The following is a 20,575-nucleotide window of genomic DNA, read 5'->3' as shown; positions in this document are numbered from 1 at the left end:
TTCATGTGTCTGTTGGCCATCTGGATGGATTGAGTATTTTTTATGATTATATTTATCTCACCTTTTGGCTTATTAGCTCTCTTTTTTTCTTATTTTAATTGTTAACTTAAGTTCTATAGTGTATACATTTAACTTATTGTAGTCTGTCTTTAAGATACATAATGGAATGGAATGCCACTATTCATTTTTAAGTTTCATTCCATTTTAGAGTCCCTTTTATGAATGTACCACAATGTATTTAGCCCATCGATTATTGATGGACTTTACGTTGGTTCTATACTGTACTCTTTAAAAATTGCTGGGTAACTGTGGGACACAACAAAGGCAGTACTGAGAGGAAAATATATAGCGGTACAAGCCTTTCTCAAGAAACAAGAAAGGTCTCAGGTACATAACCTAACCCTACACCTAAAGGAGCTAGAGAAAGAACAAGAAAGAAACCCTAAGCCAAGCAGGAGAAGAGAAATCATAAAGATCAGAGCAGAAATCAATGAAATAGAAACCAAAAAGACAATAGAGCAAATCAATGAAACTAGGAGCTGGTTCTTTGAAAGAATTAATAAGATTGATAAACCCCTGGCCCGACTTAGCAAAAAGAAAAGAGAAAGGACCCAAATAAATAAAATCATGAATGAAAGAGGAGAGATCTCAACTAACACTAAAGAAATACAAACTATTATAAGAACATACTATGAGCAACTCTACGCCAACAAATTTGACAATCTGGAAGAAATGGATGCATTCCTAGAAACATATAAACTACCACAACTGAACCAGGAAGAAATAGAAAGCCTGAACAGACCCATAACCAGTAAGGAGATTGAAACAGTCATTTAAAATCTCCAAACAAACAAAAGCCCAGGGCCAGACGGCTTCCTGGGGGAATTCTACCAAACATTTAAAGAAGAACTAATTCCTATTCTCCTGAAACTGTTCCAAAAAATAGAAATGGAAGGAAAACTTCCAAACTCAATTTTATGAGGCCAGCATCACCTTGATCCCCAAACCAGACAAGGATCCCATCAAAAAGAGAGCTATAGACCAATATCCTTGATGAACACAGATGCGAAAATACTCAACAAAATACTAGCCAATAGGATTCAACAGTACATTAAAAGGATTATTCACCACGACCAAGTGGGATTTATTCCAGGGCTGCAAGGTTGGTTCAACATCCGCAAATCAGTCAATGTGATATAACACATCAATAAAAGAAAGAACAAGAACCATATGATACTCTCAATAGATGCTGAAAAAGCATTTGACAAAGTACAGCATCCCTTCCTGATCAAAACTCTTCAAAGTGTAGGGATAGAGGGCACATACCTCAATATCATCAAAGCCATCTATGAAAAACCCACCACAAATATCATTCTCAATGGAGAAAAACTGAAAGCTTTTCCTCTAAGGTCAGGAACACGGCAGGGATGTCCATTATCACCACTGCTATTCAACATAGTACTAGACGTCCTAGCCTCAGCAATCACACAACAAAAGGAAATTAAAGGCATCCAAATCGGCAAAGAAGAAGTCAAATTATCACTCTTCGCAGATGATATGATACTATATGTGGAAAACCCAAAAGACTCCACTCCAAAACTGCTAGAACTTGTACAGGAATTCAGTAAAGTGTCAGGATATAAAATCAATGCACAGAAATCAGTTGCATTTCTCTACACCAACAGCAAGACAGAAGAAAGAGAAATTAAGGAATCAATCCCATTTACAATTGCACCCAAAACCATAAGATACCTAGGAATAAACCTAACCAAAGAGACACAGAATCTATACTCAGAAAACTATAAAGTACTCATGAAAGAAATTGAGGAAGACACAAAGAAATGGAAAAATGTTCCATGCTCCTGGATTGGAAGAATAAATATTGTGAAAATGTCTATGCTACCTAAAGCAATCTACACATTTAATGTAATTCCTATCAAAGTACTATCCATCTTTTTCAAAGAAATGGAACAAATAATTCTAAAATTTATATGGAACCAGAAAAGACCTTGAATAGCCAAAGGGATATTGAAAAAGAAAGCCAACGTTGGTGGCATCACAATTCCCGACTTCAAGCTCTATTACAAAGCTGTCATCATCAAGACAGCATGGTACTGGCACAAAAACAGACACATAGATCAATGGAACAGAATAGAGAGCCCAGAAATAGACCCTCAACTCTACAGTCAACTAATCTTCGACAAAGCAGGAAAGACTGTCCAATGGAAAAAAGACAGCCTCTTCAATAAATGGTGCTGGGAAAATTGGACAGCCACATGCAGAAAAATGAAATTGGACCATTTCCTTACACCACACACAAAAATAGACTCAAAATGGATGAAGGACCTCAATGTGAGAAAGGAATCCATCAAAATCCTTGAGGAGAACACAGGCAGCAACCTCTTCGACCTCAGCCGCAGCAACATGTTCCTAGGAACCAACGCCAAAGGCAAGGGAAGCAAGGGCAAAAATGAACTATTGGGATTTCATCAAGATCAAAAGCTTTTGCATAGCAAAGGAAACAGTTAACAAAATCAAAAGACAAATGACAGAATGGGAGAAGATATTTGCAAACGACATATCAGATAAAGGACTAGTGTCCAGAATCTATAAAGAACTTAGCAACTCAACACCCAAAGAACAAATAATCCAATCAAGAAATGGGCAGAGGACATGAACAGACATTTCTGCAAAGAAGACATCCAGATGGTCAACAGACACATGAAAAAGTGCTCCATATCACTCGGCATCAGGGAAATACAAATCAAAACCACAATGAGATATCACCTCACACCAGTCAGAATGGCTAAAATCAACAAGTCAGGAAATGACAGATGCTGGCGAGGATGCGGAGAAAGGGGAACCCTCCTACACTGTTGGTGGGGATGCAGGCTGGTGCAGCCACTCTGGAAAACAGCATGGAGGTTCCTCAAAATGTTGAAAATAGAACTGCCCTATGACCCAGCAATTGCACTACTGGGTATTTACCCTGAAGATACAAACATAGTGATCCAAAGGGGCACGTGCACCCGAATGTTTATAGCAGCAATGTCCACAATAGCCAAACTATGGAAAGAACCTAGATGTCCATCAACAGATGAATGGATCAAGAAGATGTGGTATATATACACAATGGAATACTATGCAGCCATCAAAAGAAATGAAATCTTGCCATATGCGACAACATGGATGGAACTAGAGCGTATCATGCTTAGTGAAATAAGTCAAGCAGAGAAAGACAGCTATCATATGATCTCCCTGATATGAGGAAGTGGTGATGCAACATGGGGGCTTAAGTGGGTAGGAGAAGAATCAATGAAACAAGATGGGATTGGGAGGGAGACAAACCATAAGTGACTCTTAATCCCACAAAACAAACTGAGGGTTGCTGGGGGGAGAGGGTTTGGGAGAAGGGGGTGGGATTATAAACATTGGGGAGGGTATGTGCTTTGTTGAGTGCTGCGAAGTGTGTAAACCTGGTGATTCACAGACCTGTACCCCTGGGGATAAAAATATATGTTTATAAAAAATAAAAAATTAAAAAAAAATTGCTGGGTAAACATATTTGTATGTTTTTGTTCTCTTTTGCAAGTATATCCATGGGATAAATTCACAGAGGTGAATTGCTCAGTTGGGCACTTTTTTGACATTCAAGTCCTCCTTGACTGTTTAGCAATTTAGATGACTTTATGAAAATTAACTAATATTTTAAAGATACTAGTGCTCTTTGAACACTGCATCAAACTAATAATATACTATATGTTGGCTAATTGAACTTAATAAAAGAAAAGATATCGGTGCCCTTAAAATGAGTTCCAAAATCACTGTGGTAAAATTAATCATATATAACTATTATCTTTGATAAGAGTATCTCATTTTTTAAATTGTTTCCTTCTTTTTCAGCTTTGCGGGCAATTACCACATTAGAGAAGTTATTAATACGTGAAGTTCCAGAGGAGAATGAGCTACTTCTAGATAGAGAGTCACCTGTCATGCTTCTCAGTTTAGCTGCCCAGTTTGCTCTAGAGGTAATTCTTATGTATTTATCCACAAGATTTTTACCTCTTTTCCATTTCGAGAGACAATTAATGGAACTCTTTAGAGGAGTTTGCTACAAAGAAAAGAAACTGGCCAGAAGTTGGTGGAAGAAGTAGGATCAGAGGTTTGTTGGTTTATTTGAGATGGGATGAATGAGAGTGCTTATATGCTGATGGAAATGACCTAGTAAGAGAATTAAAAGTTGACAATGTGTGTGAGAGAGAAAAGAGAATTATTAGAGCGATGTCCTTAAATAGGTAAGAGGTGATGGACACAAGTGTATAAATTCTGGGACTGGCTTTAGGAAAGAAAATGGTATCTATGATAGCAGTTGAGAAGTTAAGAGTATGTGGTGTAGTTCCTGGTATATGAATAAATGTGGTAGTGGGAATCTGGAAGGCTTTTTTTCCTGACAGCTTCAGTTTTTTCAACAAAGTAGGAAACAAGGTCATCACCAGAAGTGAGAATGGAAGAGGAGATGTTGGGGAGTTTGAGAAGATGGGTAAGGTATAAACTAATGATGCAGGAAAGCAAGAAAGTGAATGACATGCTAGTGTGGGATGCTTGCCCAGTAAGTATTTGATGAAGTTTTAAAATAAAAGAAATAGTTGTACAGGTCTTTATCCAGCCACTTTTAGCTGCATGGATATATAGGCACAAAAGTGAGTAGAAAGTTGGATTTAACCAGGTTCATGGTTTTGCCAGATGAATACAATGAAGCAAAGGAGTAGTAGTAGGAAAATCAGAAAAAAGGAAGTGATTATTGTTAATCCCCATGGAATTTAAACTGGTCATGGAGGAGGATATCAAAGGGATGAGGGACGTGAAAAATTCATAGCATGAATGAATTGGAGGTCTAAGTGTAGTTGAAGGATTGCTGGAGTAACAGAAGGGAGAGAATTAGAAAGGTGGTCAGAGAGTGGAATACATAAAACAGAGCAGGGTGCAGGACCAGGGTGAGGAAGTGAGGCACTTAAGGAAGCACCCACTTTCTGAGTCATGCAAGTGCAGAGTTGGTTCTTGTGTGACCCTAAGTGTGAGTGCCTCCTTAAATTTTGTACCTTAAGAGCCTCACTTACATCACTTAGGTTACCCTAGTCCCAGCCCTGACTGGGAGTATGGTAGGTTTGCAACCACTAGTGATGACAGAGTCCAACACAGAGATCAGTAGAACAGAATAGAAAACCCAGAAATACACACATAATTATATGGTCAATTAATTTTCAACAAAGGAGGAGAGAATATGCAATCGGAAAAAGACAGTCTGTTCAGCAAATGGTGCTGGGGGAAACTGGACACTTACATGCAAAAGAATGAAACGGAATCACTTTTTTACACCATACACAAAAATAAACTCAAAATGGATTAAAGACCAAAATGTGAGACTTGAACTTTTAAAAATCCTAGAAGAGACCACAGGCAGTAATTTCTCTGACATCAGCCATAGCAGCAGTTTTCTAGATATGTCTCCTGAGGCAAGGGAAATAATAATAAACTATTGTGTCTACATCAAAATAAAAAGCTTCTCCACAGTGAAGGAAATAATCAACAAACATAAAAGACAATGTACTGAATAGAAGAAGATATTTGCAAATGAAATAGCCAATAAATGGGCAGTATCGAAAATATATAAAGAACCAACACAACTTCAACACCCCCCCCAAAAATAATCCAGTTTAAAAATGGGCAGAAGACACGAACAGACATTTCTTCAAAGAAAACTTAGAGACGGCCAACAAATTCATGAGAAGACAATAGTAATGAAAGGGTACAGTCAATGACTGTGTTAGTTAACAGCTAAGATAGAGTAGAAATCAAGGAACTAAGAAACTAGAATATTAGGAGGATCATCTATCTATATATTGAAAGTGCCAAAAACTAAGACAGGAATAGTTTTTTGAGAAAATAACTGTGCAGTAGATAAGTCATCAAGAAATGGGAAGAAATGGCCAGAAAGCTGGTAGATCAGCACAATGAATTGGTGGGTGTTATAGTCTGATTGCAGGAAATTCAAAGCTAGGGATTTGGGGGTTGGGAAAGGGAGAATAATTTTTAAAACAGCAATGAAGAACAAAAACGCTGCCTACTCCATCTCCAGTTCTACGAGTAGAAGGGAAATGAGAGAAAAATCACTACTTCAGAGGGCATCTTTGGAAGCAGTATCCTTGGAAATCCTCTAGATTTCCATTACAGAAAGAATGTTGAGGGAACTTTCAGGGAAGGGGTTGCTCACAGAGAAGATTTTGATAATAACGAATGAACTTCAGAAAGCATATGTGGAAAGGTTGGGGGAGTTGGGGAGAAATGCAAAAAGAGGGGTTTATAGAGCTTTATGGGGATTCAGGTACTAGAAATGAAGGTCTGGGGTTCTTTTGGTTACTGCCAATGAACAGGGATAAAGATCACAATAAGATTAGTCTTAGTGGGTTCATGGCAGTGTTGGCCAGTCTAAATATTTATGGTAGGGAGGAGTGGATTTCTGAGGCCAATATGAACCTGTTCTGTTTTTGTCAATGAGTTGTTTCTTCATTCTATCATCTTGCATTGGCTCTTTGGATAATATAAAATGAACAAGTTCAGATTTTTTTCTTGTCCTTAGGGGACAGGAATACAGGTAACATTTTGTAAGTACCACTTTGAGTTGTAATTTATTTGTCGTTTTTAGAATGGACAACAAATTGTGGCAGGAAAAGCTTTGGAATATTTAGCTCGATATTCAGAAGACCCGCAACAAGTCCTTACAGCTTTAAAGTAAGTGATTCACATCCTGTAGATGTGAAAGAATTTCCTGTTACTCTGGGTCTATAAACTTTGTCAAAATAGTACTGATGTGATGTGATCAGGCCTACTATACCAACTATTACTTTAAATTTTTTCCAAGCTTTTTTGAGATACAGTTGACATATAACATATAAATTTAAGGTGTATAACCTGATGACTTGAAACATGCATATATTATGAAATGATTGGCACAACAAAATTAGTCGACATATTTAGCACCTCATGAAATTACAGTTTCTTTGTGTGTGGTAAGAACATTTAAGATTTAGTTTCTTCGCAGCTTTCAAATATATAATACAGTCTTATTAACTATAGTCACCATGCTCTACATTAGATCCCCAAGTTATACATCTTATAATATGAAGTTTGTACCCTTTAACCAACATTTCCCCACTTCTTCCATACCCAGCTCCTAGCAAACACCATTCTACTCTGTTTCTGTGTTTTTCACTTTTTTTAAAAAAGGTTCATCACATAAGTGAGATAGTATAGTATTTGTCTTTCTTTGTCTTTTCACTTAGTACAAGGCTCTCAAAGTCCATCCATGTTGTCACAAAGGGCAGGATTTCCTTCTTTTCTGTGGCTAAATAATATTCCTGTGGGGGTGGGGTACCTGGGTGGCTCAGTCAGTTAAGTGTCTGACTCTTGATTTGGGCTCAGGTAATGATCTCAGGGTCATGAGATCAAGACCCACATCAGGCCCTGTGCTGGGTGTGGAGTCTGCTTGAGACTCTCTTCTCTCCCTCTGCTCCTCCCTGCACTCACTCTCTCTCTCTCTCTCTCCCTCAAATAAATAAATTTTAAAAAGATACTCCTTTGTGGGGTGCCTGGGTGGCTCGATCATTAAGCGGCTGCCTTCAGCTCAGGTCATGATCCCGGGGTCCTGGGATCGAGCCCCACATCAGGCTCCCTGCTTGGCGGGAAGCCTGCTTCTCCCTCTCCCACTCCCCTTGCTTCTGTTCCCTCTCTCACTGTGTCTCTGTCAGTCAATTAAATAAATAAAAATCTTTAAAAAATATTCGTGTGTGTGTGTGTGTACATATCACATTTTTCTTTAGCTATTCATCTCTCAGTGGATACTTAGGTTGTTTCCATGTCTTGGCTATTATGAATAATGCTGCAGTGAACATGAGGGTTCAGGTAGCTTTTCGAGATAGTGATTTCTTTCCTTTGGATCTATTCCCAAAAGTGGGATTGCTGGATCATATGGTAGTTCTGTTTTTAATTTTTGAGGAACCTCCATACTATTTTCTAATGTACCAATTTCTGTTTCTACCAAGGATGTCAAAGGTTTTCCTCTTTTCCACATCCTCACCAAAACTTATCTGTCTTTTTGATACTGGCCATTCTAACAGGTGTAAGGTGATGCCTCTTTGTGGTCTTGATTTACATTTCCCTGATGATTAGTGATGTTCAGCTTCTGAAAAGATGTATTTGTTGACCATGCATGTCTTCTTTGGAAAAATATCTATTCAAGTCCTTTGGCCATTTTTAAATCAGATTATTTCTATTTTGTTTTATTTATTTCTATTTGTTTTCTGAGCTGTATATGCTCCTTATTTGTTTTGTATAGTAACCCCTTATCAGATACATGGTTTGTATTTTCTCCTATTCTGTAGGTTGCCTTTTCATTTTGTTTCATTTGCTATACAGAAGCTTTGTGGTTTGATGCCATCCCACTTGCCCACTTTTGCTTGTGCTTTGGGTGTCCTGTCCAAAAAGTCATTGTCAAAGAGCTTTTCCTCTATGATTTCTTTCAGGAGGTTTACTGGTTTCAGGTGTTAAGTGTTTAATCCATTTCAAGTTGATTTTTGTGAGTAGTGAAATGTGGTGGCCCCATTTCTTTTTTTTTTGCATGTGAATATCCAGTTTTACCAACAACATTTATTGAAAAGACTGTCTTTCCCCCCACTGAATATTCTTGGCTCTCTTCTCAAATATTAGTTAACATGGTCTATACATGGTTTATACGTGGGTTTATTTCTAGGCTCTCTATTCTGTTCTTTTTGTGTGCTGGCACCATGCTATTTTGATTCCTATAGCTTTGTAGTATAGTTTGAAACCAGGAAGTGTGATGTCTCCAGCTTTTTTATACTTCTTTCTCAAGGTTGCTTTAGCTGTTCAGGGTATTTTGTGTTTCCATATGAATTTTAGGATTTTTTTTTTCTATTTCTGTGAAAAATGTCTCTGGAAATTTGATAGGGATGCTTAAAGTTAAAAAAAAAAAAGATATCAGTTGGGAGTGCCAGTCAGTTAATCTGCTTTTGGCTCAGGTCATGATCTCAGGGCCCTGGAATCAAACTCCTCTTTGGGCTCCCTGGTCAGCAGGGAGTCTGTTTCTCCCTCTCCTTCTGTCCCTCCCCACTGCTCTACACGCACGCATGCACTCTCAAATAATCTTTTAAAAAAAAGACATCAGTTGAATTTGATTTTTCCCCCTTTTCTCTTTCTGTGAGGGAAAATGGTTTATCAAAAGGGAACTTTTACATACAGTAGTAAGATAGAGGATGAGGTTAGGGCATGATAGCTTCTAATGTAACTGAGAATATGTCATTGGCAAAGTCAGAAACCAGAAGGGTTCTATAGTGGTTTTCCTATTGGTCAACTACATTTTTTTTTAAAGATTTTATTTATTTGTCAGAGAGAGAGAGGGAGAGCGAGCGAGCACAGGCAGACAGAGAGGCAGGCAGAGGCAGAGGGAGAAGCAGGCTCCCTGCCGAGCAAGGAGCCCGATGTGGGACTTGATCCCAGGACGCTGGGATCATGACCTGAGCCGAAGGCAGCTGCTTAACCAACTGAGCCACCCAGGCATCCCTGGTCAACTACATTTGAAAAGGAATGGAGTCACAGAAATAACTATCAGAGGAGTCTTGAGTTACTTACATTCCTTCAGTCAGTTAAGTATCTAAAATCATTCAGGATAGATGGTATTTTAAAGAAGATTTTTAACGTTTAAAACTTTATAAGCTACCTTATTTTGTTAGTTCATCATGCTGTCAGGTCCCCTTGAAAGAATAGTCGTTCTAGTTTACATGGTACCCAAAGGCCAGCTCCAGGCTCCTTAAGAAACATTAAGATTTGTACTTCATATCTGATGTTCTAGCAGGTGATTTGGAGCAGTGATATATAAACAGTGGAACTATTTAAGAATTTTTCATAAACAGAACTTTTGCTTTTAAATGGTTTTCTTAAATTACTCTCCCCAACTTACAAAATTTGCATGTTTTCATTACAATCATTAAAACAATACAAAGATCTGTAAGTAAAATAAAATTAGTCTCCTCCTTACCCTCTCTTTTCTCACTTCTGCCTCCTGGGGTAATCAAGATTAATAAGGTGGTAAATACTCTTTCACATGGTTTTTCCTAAGCATCAGTTTTTGTATTACTTTATCATACAGGTGTTTGTTTCGTCTAGTTCTCCCAAGAGTTTCTCAGATGCCAGAATCTGAAAGCAAGTAAGTTATTTCAACAGAAATTATTCCATTAGAATAATTATTATTAGAATAATAATAATGATTCCATTAGAATAATTATATGTAACTTCTAATATAAACCTTATGTTGAGAGATGTCCAGTATAGTAAGATCAATATAGGCTCTGGGGCCAGTCTTTCTGGGTTCATATCCTGGCTCTACCTCTTACTGGATGTGTAACCTGGGCTTTTATTTCCCCATCTGTAAAACAAGAATAGAATAGTACCTACCTCACAGGGTTGCTGTGATGACTCAATGAGTAAATACATGAAAACACTTAGAAGAGTGCCAAGCACTTACTAAGCCCTCAGTAATGTTAGGTATGATTTACTATTGTATTGCATCTATTTCCCCCTTTCTTAACATGAGACGTATATAGTTATATTTCTTACTTTGCCACAGAAACATATAACCTGGTCAGCTCACTGATTGTGAATCTGTATCAGCTCAGCCAGGAGTACTCAAATATCTTTCTGCTCAGAGTTTCTATGGCATAAGACATCAAGAACTTAACACTCGGTGGAAGAATTAGGTCACCAATTTCTAATTCACAAAATTCACTACCTCCTAATGATTTGAAAGAAAACTCTATTGCAGGTCTTGATTAGGGATAAGTTTCAGAGAAGTAATCGCTCATCTCTGTATTCTCTATTTAGATAGAAACTGTATAATAGAGTATCTCTTATTTTGCTTTTGCTTTATATATAATTTGTACCCAGAGGCAATACATTTCTTCAGCTAAATTCTTTGGGAAATAATCTGTGACCAAGATAATATTGGACTGATGAATTAACTTTTTTCATGACACAAATTTTACCCAAGCATAAATTTTGCCTCTTCTTGACAGACTCTATGACTATATTAGAAGGGAATACAAAAAACTAAAAAAAGATATTGAAAAAATCTTCAGTCTTAATAATGGCCAAATATTTGATGATATTAAGACATTAATTTTTAGACATATGATAGTGTGGTTATGTTTTGTTAAAGAATCTTTCTCTTTTAGTGATACATCCTAAAATATTTATGGATGAAATGATAGGAAGTCTGTAATTGGCTTCAAAATAATAGGGAAGGGAAAGGAATGGGTGGAGGTAGAATTGAAACAAGATTGATGATGAGTTTAATAATTACTGAAGCTGGGTAATGGGTACATGTGGATGCACTTGTCTGTTAACATAGAAACATCTTGGAAATTTTCCACAATAAAAAGTTTAAAAATACATTGGTATTGTAAAAGACTGATGGCATCTACAGTTGTGGTGAACATGGCATAATGTGTAGACCTGTCTAGTCACGGTGTTGCATACTTGAAACTAGTGTTACATTATGTGTCAACTATACTGCAATTTTCAAAACTTTAAAAAGTCATTTAAAATTTTTAAAAAAGAAAAGAAACTCAGAAATCAAACATAGCTAATAGATTATAAGATTTCTTTGAGGACTAGAACTATTTATATTTATATTGTATCTCTGAAACCTAGGACAGTTCTGACATATAATAGTCACTCAGTTTATTTAAGTAGCTGAGTATCAATTAGTTATTTACAAGAAGACTTTTAGTACTGGTCTTAAGTGCTTCATATTCCATGTAATTGTGACATATAGTCAAACCTTATTCATTAAAACCAATTTGGAAATGGGGAAAGGAATCCTGTTTAAATTAATGGTAAACTTAAATTACAGAATAGTTTAAAAATAGATCTTTATTATTTTATAATAAATATAGTCATAAAGAACATCTGCTAGCAGTGTTTTCAGATAACAGTCAGCACCTTATTTAACAAAGATTATTTTTTAAAAAAAGCCCATTCAGTGGAAGAGTCTGAGAATTGAGTTCCAGTTTCAGTTATTTCACTAACTCCAGTTCATCTTAGACAACAACTTATTTTAACTTACCTAAGCTTTATTTTTTTTCATCTGTTAAATAAAAAAGCTAGACTGGGTAATTTTTAAAGTTCCTTTCTCTTCTAAAAAACTGATGGTTTTCATTTAGCAGTATCTACCTAAGTGTTATAACAACTCCCGTGCTAAAAATTTTTTAAAGCAGTTTGGCTTTTAAATAGACTATATATACATCCCTATCCAGGTCCTCATTCTTATTTTATACTATGTATTTACGTTAATGGACCCTTATTTATTTTATAGTCACTGAATTAAATAAGTGAGGATGTCAACTTTAGATCAGCTGAAACTCACATCAGTGAAGTTTACTTTAAGAAGTTATTTTAAGTAAACCAGACTTCTAATATTTATGTATGAGAAAGCTCTACTTTTCCTGAAGCATGGTCTTTATTATGTAATACTAGAGCTCCTCATGATAATTCCAGTCTAATAGTATACTCTACTTCCTCTTAACTTCCTTAGTTGAGCTTGCCAGTACTTCCATATTCATTCCTTTGTTCAGTAAAGTGACATGTTTTCCTCCATTAAAATTTATATACCCCCTAAAGAAATTTGACAAAGGGTCAAGAGACCTGTGTAGTAGTCCTGGAATTGTCATTAATTACATGATATTAGACACATCATCCTCCATTTCCAGATCTGTTTCCTCATCTATAAAATGAAGAGTCTGGACTGGATAAGTGGTTTTTGAAATATATCTCAGAACCCTGGAAATTCTGTGGCACTGCCTCAGGAACTTCCAGGAAAATGAGGCTCTAGGCCTCTACCCACCACTGGTTCAGACAGAGTAGCTAAACTTACATATTTTCTTGTATATTAGATTTTCATTAAAGTTTATTTGAAACAAGGGTTCTAATTCCCTTCTTCAAAAAAGAAAAAGCTTGAAAATCACAAAAATCACCCTCTGCTTTCAAATTCAGTGACCCTCAGCCATTGAAATCCTTTACTCAGAGTAAGAGTAGAAGGGGAAGACAGAAAAAATGTGAGAACACTGGGGAATGAGGAACAGTATCCTGTAGTGAAAAATAGGGTTGAAATGATAGGTTGGAACCTTGAACAGTGAAATTCACAATTTTGCATTATCTTTGCATAGCTCTCTTGGGGTCTCATTTTGGTACTTTTTTGTAGTAAAGCTTTGGAATGGAACAGTAGGAAAATACTCTTTTCTTTATTTTTTAGAAAGAAAGAAATGGATAGACTTTTGACTTGCTTGAATACAGGTAAATACCGTCTTGGTTATTTTCAGTCCTTCGTCTTCCCTCTGTCCTCTATTAAATTCTCCAGGTACATGACTCAGACAGACTTCATGTTTGAGTTAAGCTTCATGCTTTTATTAATGTTTGCCATAGAAGTCTACTTTGGTTTCTTTATTCACAAGCAGAGGAAAGTTTGTCATCACTAACATTCATTTCCAAATGTGATTTCTTCTCTCCTTTCATTCCAGTTTATTTTATTTTATTTTGCCTTATTTTATTTAAAGATTTTATTTATTTATTTGACAGAGAGATCACAAGCAGACAAGAGAGGCAAGCAGAGAAAGGAAGCAGGCTCCCTGCTGAGCAGAGAGCTCCATGCAGGGCTCAGTCCCAGGACCCTGAGATCATGACCTGAGCCGAAGGCAGAGGCTTAACCCACTGAGCCACCCAGGCATCCCATATTCCAATTTATTTTAAAGAGAGTTCCTTCTTTCCTTCTGTCCTTTCTGTCTGTCCTTATTGCTACTTGATCCTAACCTAAGAATAGAACAGGTGAAAAAGGATCAAGACAAATAAAAATGCTGTGCACCCTGTTAATTTTCATGCCCTCTGAATCAGATTCAGATAGTTTAGTTTATTATTTTGGAAACTTGTTTATCAAACTACCCAAGGCTGTGTCATCTCCTCTATCTACTAATAACTCCTCCCTCTTCACTTTAAGCTAACCTCCTAGCTACATCAATTTCTTTTTTCCAACGCTGTGCTTTCTTAGCCAGTGTCACTTTTGCCTAATAGCTCTTCCTATTTCCACTACCCAAGTACCTACTTCCTTGTGTCCAGAACATCTTAGAAATTCTCTTCTCTTTATTCACTAGTTCAATTTTACACCTCAAATACCTATCACTAAGATGTTAAATATAACAAAGTGGTTTAGAAACCAAGGCTTTTAGAAACCCAGGGGCGCCTGGGTGGTTCAGTCATTAAGTGTGCACCTTCAGCTCAGGTCAAGATCCTGGGGTCTTGGGATTGAGCCCTGCACCGGGCTCCTTGATCGGCAGGAAGCCTGCTTCTCTCTTTCCCACTTCCCCTGCTTGTGTTCCCTCTCTTGCTGTCTCTCTCTGTCTGCCAAATAAAATCTTAGAAAAAGGGGCACCTGGGTGGCTCAGTGGGTTAAGCCTCTACCTTCAGCTCAGGTCATGATCTCAGGGTCCTGGGATTGAGCCCCACATCAGGCTCTCTGCTCAGCGGGAAGCCTGCTTCCCCCTCTCTCTGCCTGCCTCTCTGCCTACTTGTGATCTCTGTCAAATAAATAAATAAAATCTTTTTAAAAATCTTAGAAAAAGAAACCGATGTTTTCAAACTTGGCTGTTTGGTATTCTTACCTTTGAGAAGGGTATATGGATTTGTAATAAATGTCTTGTGATGATGATAGCATGTTCTGGTTCTTTGGTGTGCTTGCTGTGGGAGCTCAATAAGTATTACAGCAGCCTATCAATACTCTCCCAGTTCTCAATCTCCATTTCAGTCTTTTTTTTTTTAAGATTTTATTTATTTATTTGACAGAGATCACAAGTGGGCAGAGAGGCAGGCAGAGAGAGAGGGGGAAGCAGGCTCCCCACCAAGCAGAGAGCCCAGTGCGGGGCTTGATCCCAGGACCCTGGGATCATGACCTGAGATGAAGGCAGAGGCTTTTAACCCACTGAGCCACCCAGGCACCCCTCCATTTCAGTCTTTTTTTTTTAATTTTTTATTTTTTATAAACATATATTTTTATCCCCAGGGGTACAGGTCTGTGAATCACCAGGTTTACATACTTCACAGCACTCACCAAAGCACATACCCTCTCCAATGTCCATAATCCCACCCCCTTCTCCCAAACCCTCTCCCCCCAGCAACCCTCAGTTTGTTTTGTGAGATTAAGAGTCACTTATGGTTTGTCTCCCTCCCAATCCCATCTTGTTTCATTGATTCTTCTCCTACCCACTTAAGCCCCCATGTTGCATTTCAGTCTTTTTAATGATTGTTCTTATTCTTTTATTTCCTTACGTGTAAATCCTGTCTTTCTGCCTCAGGTGGTGAATGATTAGGTAAAATTTTAAATCTCTCCAAAGATGTGTTTTTCCCCACCAGAGTTTGAGTTAACTGCTTCTTGGAGCTTTGGTAATGCTTTGTGTCATTTTAATTACTTTTTGGTATGTACCCATGCACATACATAAACAAAAAGAACTTTCTAATTTCAAACTCATGTGTGACTATTTTTAAGGCAGTAGTAATAATTTTGCTAGAGTATGAAGTAGAAGACCTCACTATAAAATCTTTCTGTTCAATGCAGCACTCCTGAAACTCTCCCAGTCTTTCAATGGAGAGGGCTCAACTTCAGATTCAAGGGCTAATGAAGCTCATTGGTTTCGAAAAATAGGTAAGAGGATATTCTGTAGCTATGGGAAACTGGGTGGTGGTAGAATCAGACATAGGTGGATTCAAATTACGGGGTTTTTTTTAGAAGATTTCATTTATTTATTTGAGAGAGAGCGAGCGAGCTGGGGGAGGAGGAAAGGGAAAGGGACAAGCAGACTCCCCACTGCGCATGGGGCCTGATCTCATGACTCTGAGATCACAACATGAGCTGAAACCGAGAGCTGGACACCCAGCCAACTGAGCCACCCAGATGCCCCAAATTCTGGCTCTTTTATGTGTAGATGTGGGTATAAGGATAACTTCCTTAATCTCAGTTTCATTATTTATTAAAGGAGAACAATTATACATACTTCATAGGGCTAGTAAGTATTTTAAACAAAACCATGTATGTACCTGGGACATAGTAGGTCCCAGATAAAAATGAGGACTTACAACTGCAGGTCCCCAAGGCTATGCTCTTAAATTTAATATAGAATGCCTAAATCTCTAAATTTGATTCATCAAGAATAAACTATCTATGGGATACCTGGCTGGCTCAGTAAGTACAACATGCAACTCTTGATCTCTGAGTTATGAGTCATGAGTTTGAGCCCCATGTTGGCCATAGAGATTACATAAAAAAATAAAAACAAAAAGTAAACTACATGCAACAAATTGGATGAATCTCACAAACATAATGTTGAACAAAAGTCAGACATTGATTTCATTTATATGTGATAAAAAAGCAGGCAAAATTTTAATTTATGATATTAGAACTGAAGATAGTGGTTTCCCTTGAAGGGAGTTGGACTTGAATAGGGGTGGTTGGGTTGCTTCTGAGTTTTTGGTAATGATCAAGGTCTGTGTTGATTTGGATTGGTTACATCATTATATTCACTTTGAAAATTCATCAAGCTAACCAATTATAAGATGTGTAATTTACTTTATTAGGCTTAATTTCAGTAAAAACACTTAAAAATTGTAGAGGCAATTGCTTCTCGGCCTTTTGGCTGAGATCAAGTATAAAAATTGTGGAGGCAGTTATTACAGTGATAAGTAATCAGGAGCAATTAAGCAGCAATGTCACAAGGCAGACTGGTTTTCGTGAATCTTTCTTCTGCTTTATGGGGTTTACTTGGACTCTAAGCTAGGAGAAAATGGAATAAACTCAGCAATCTGGCTTCTCAGAAACTTACGCAACTAATTGAAAGTAACACGCATTTAAACTGTAGAAAGGTTTAATGACTTCGATCTTTTGGAATTTTGAAAAGTTATTTTCCAATACTTCTTTTACTGAATTTTAATTTTAATTTTCCAATGTGAAGATTATGCTTAATGTTGCCAGATGGAGACTTCCAGTGCTCTGTGGAAGATGTGAATATAGCAATTTCTTTCAGCCTTTGATTCTAGGGTACCCTGTTCTTTGCTGAACTCTTTTTCTTTTCAAATTTTTATTTAAATTTCAGTTAGCTAAGATATAATGTAATATTAGTTTCAGGTGTAGAATTCAGCGATTCATCACTTACATACAACAACGAGTGTTCATCACAAATGCCTTCCTTAATACCCATCACTGTTTAACCTATCCCCCTGCCCACCTGAGCACCAGCAATCCTCAGTTTGTTCTCTATAGTTAGGAGTCTCGTTTCTTGGTTTGCCTGTCTTTTTTTCCTCTTGTATTGATCTGTTTTATTTTTTAAATTCCACATATGAGTGAAATCATATGTATTTGTCTTTCTCTGACTGACTTATTTCACTTAGCCTAATACTCTGTAGCTCCATCCATATTGTTGCAAATGGCAAGATTTCATTCTTTTTATGGCTGAGTATATATACCACATCTTTTTTTTTAAGATTTTATTTATTTATTTGACAGTCAGAGATCACAAGTAGGCAGAGAGGCAGGCAGAGAGAGAGAGAGGGAAGCAGGCTCCCCACCGAGCAGAGAGCCCAATGTGAGGCTCGTTCCCAGGACCATGGGATCATGATCTGAGCCGAAGACAGAGGCTTTAACCCACTGAGCCACCCAGGCACCCCTGTATACCACATCTTTATCTGTACATCAGTTGATGGACATTTGGGCTGTTTCCATAATTTGGCTGTTGTAGAAAAGGCTGCTATAAAAACATCAGGGTGCATGTAGCCTTTTGAATCAGTATTTCTGTATTCTTCGGGTAAATACCTAGTGGTGCAGTTGCTAGATCATAGGCCAGGTCTGTTTTTAACGTTCTGATGATCTTCTCCATGTTCATGAGAGATATTGGCCTGTAGTACTCATTTTTTAGTAGAGTTTTTGTTTGGTTTTGGAATTGGGGTAATGCTGGCCTTATAGAATGAGTTTGGAAGTTCACCTTCCTTTTCTATTTTTTGGAACAGTTTGAAAAGAATAGGTGCTAGCTCTTGTTTAAGTATTTCCCTGTGAAACCATCTGGCCCAGGACTTTTGTTTGTTTGGGAAATTTTTGATTACTGATTCAGTTTCTTTACTCGTTATCAGTCTGTTCAAATTTTCTATTTCTTCCTGTTTCAGTTTTGGTAATTTATATGTTTCTAGGAATTAATCCATGTTTTTCTAAGTTGTCCAGTTTGTTGGCATATTATTTTTCATAAGATTCTCTTACAATTGTTTGTATTTCTGTGGTGTTGATTGTTATTTGCCCTCTCTCATTTGTGGTTTTCTTTATTTGGGTCCTTTCTCTTTTCTATTTGATAAATCCAACTAGAGATTTATCAATTTTATTGGTTTTTTTTTCCCCAAGAACTAGTACCTGGTTTCATTGCTCTGTTCTTGTTTTTGTTTTTAAATATTTATTTATTTATTTGAGAGAGATCACAGCAGAGGGGAGGGGTAGAGGGAGAGAGGGAATCATGGAAAGACAAGAGGCTTGATCTTAGGACCCTGAGATTATGACCTGAGCCAAAACCAAGAAATGGACACCCAACTGACTGTGCCACCCAGATGCCCCTTCATTTATCTGTTCTACTGTTTGTTTTTTTTTAGTTTCCTTATAGTTTATTTCTGCTCTAATTTTTATTATTTCCCTTCTTCTGATGGCTTTAGGCTTCATTTGTTGTTCTTTTTCTAGCTAGTATAGGTTTAAACATAGGATGTTTATTTGAGATTTCTCTTCTTGAGGTAGGCCTATATTGCTATCTACTGCCCTCAGAGGACCGCTTCTGCTGTATCTCAAAGGTTTTGAACCATTGTGTTTCCATGTATTTTTTTAATTTCTTATTTGGTTACCTGGTTGACCCATTCATTCTTTAGTAGCATGTTGTTTAACCTCCATGTATTTGTGGCCTTTCCCAGTTTTTTCTTGTGGTTCACTTCAAGTTTAATAGTGTTATAGTCAGAAAATATTCAAGTTATGATCTCAATCTTTTTGTACTTGTTGAGGCATGATTTGACCTAGTGTGTGATTTCCTCTGGAGACTGTCACATGTGCACTTGAAAAGAATGTGTATTTTGCTGCTTTGGGATGAAATGTTCTGAATATATTTGTTAAGTCCATCTGGTCTAGTGTGTCATTCAAAGCCATTGTTTCCTTGTTGATTTTCTGCTTAGATGGTCTGTCCACTGCTATAAGTGGGGTATTAAAGTCTCCTACTATTATTGTATTATTACCAATGAATTCCTTTATATTTGTTAGTAATTTTTTATATATTTGGGTGCCCAAATTTTGGTTGCATAACTATTTATAATTGTTAGATCTTCTTTTTTTAATTAAATTTAATTTTTTTTCAGTGTTCCAAGATTCATTGTTTATACACCACACCCAGTGCTCCATGCAATATGTGCCCTCCTTAATACCCACCACCAGGCTCACCCATCACCCATCCCCTCCCCTCCAAAACCTTCAGTTTGTTTCTCACATCTTCTTGCTGGATTGTCCCCTTTATTATTATATAGGACCCTTCTTTGTCTGTTGTTATAGTCTTTGTTTTAAAGTCCAGTTTGTCTCATATAAATATCGATACTCCCATTTTTTAAAAATATCCCTTAGTAGGATAGATGTTTCTCCATGCCCTCACTTTCAATCTGCAGGTCCTTAGGTCTAAAATGAGTCTCTTGTAGGTAGCATATAGATGGGACTTGTGTTTTTATCCTTTCTGATGCCCTATACCTTTTGACTGGAACATTTAGTCCATTTACATTCACAGTAATTATTGATAGATATGTATTTAGTGCCATTTTATTGCTTGTTTTGTCATTGTTACTGGAGATTTTGCTTGTTCCTTTCTAGTCTTTGTCATTTTTAAATTTCTCTTTCCCACTCAAAGAGTACCCTTTAATATTATTTGCAGGGCTGATTTAGTGGTCACAAACTCCTTTAGTTTTTGTTTGTCTGGGAAACTTTTTCTCTCTCCTTCTATTCTGAATGATAGCCTTGCTGGATAGAGTATTCTTGGCTGCAGATTTTTCCCATTCTGCATGTTGAATATATTATGGCACTCCCTTCTGGCTTGCCAAGTTTCCGTGGAGAGATCTGCAGCTAACCTTATGGGTCTTCCCTTGAAAGTTAAGAACTTCTTTTGTCTTGCTGTTTTTAGAATTTTTTTCTTTATCACCACATTTTGAAATTTAATTACAGTATGTCTTGCTATTGGTCTGCTTTTATTGATCTTAATGGGAGTTCTCTGTGTCTCCTGGATTGGTATGTCTGTTTTTTCCCTCAGATTAGGGAGGGTCTCAATTATGATTTCCTCGAATAAACCTGCTTCCTTTTCCTTCTCTTCTTCTTTTGGGACTCTTGTGATATGAATGGTATTACATTTGATGGAAT

General features: G+C 37.2%; 1 protein-coding gene and 1 long non-coding RNA gene across 3 annotated transcripts in view; one reads left to right on the top strand and one right to left on the bottom strand.

Annotated features, from left to right (window-relative positions):
• TEX11 (testis expressed 11) overlaps positions 1–20,575 on the top strand; it is a 314,592-nt gene that overhangs the window by 197,778 nt on the left and 96,239 nt on the right. For both annotated transcript variants that reach the window (XM_032331343.1, XM_032331342.1), the window contains exons 18-22: positions 3,904–4,028; positions 6,704–6,789; positions 10,220–10,276; positions 13,379–13,419; positions 15,728–15,814. In XM_032331343.1, coding sequence (XP_032187234.1) covers positions 3,904–4,028; positions 6,704–6,789; positions 10,220–10,276; positions 13,379–13,419; positions 15,728–15,814 — 396 coding nt within the window. The remainder of the gene's footprint in view (positions 1–3,903; positions 4,029–6,703; positions 6,790–10,219; positions 10,277–13,378; positions 13,420–15,727; positions 15,815–20,575) is intronic.
• LOC116583277 lies at positions 8,562–19,143 on the bottom strand. The gene is made up of 3 exons (XR_004282668.1): positions 19,045–19,143; positions 12,416–12,426; positions 8,562–8,572 (listed from the first exon to the last, which is right to left on the bottom strand). It is a non-coding gene; the product is annotated as an uncharacterized LOC116583277 (long non-coding RNA).

Source organism: Mustela erminea, chromosome X (assembly GCF_009829155.1).
Source record: "Mustela erminea isolate mMusErm1 chromosome X, mMusErm1.Pri, whole genome shotgun sequence".
Taxonomy (NCBI): domain Eukaryota; kingdom Metazoa; phylum Chordata; class Mammalia; order Carnivora; family Mustelidae; genus Mustela; species Mustela erminea.
This window is presented reverse-complemented; position numbering and strand designations above follow the sequence as displayed.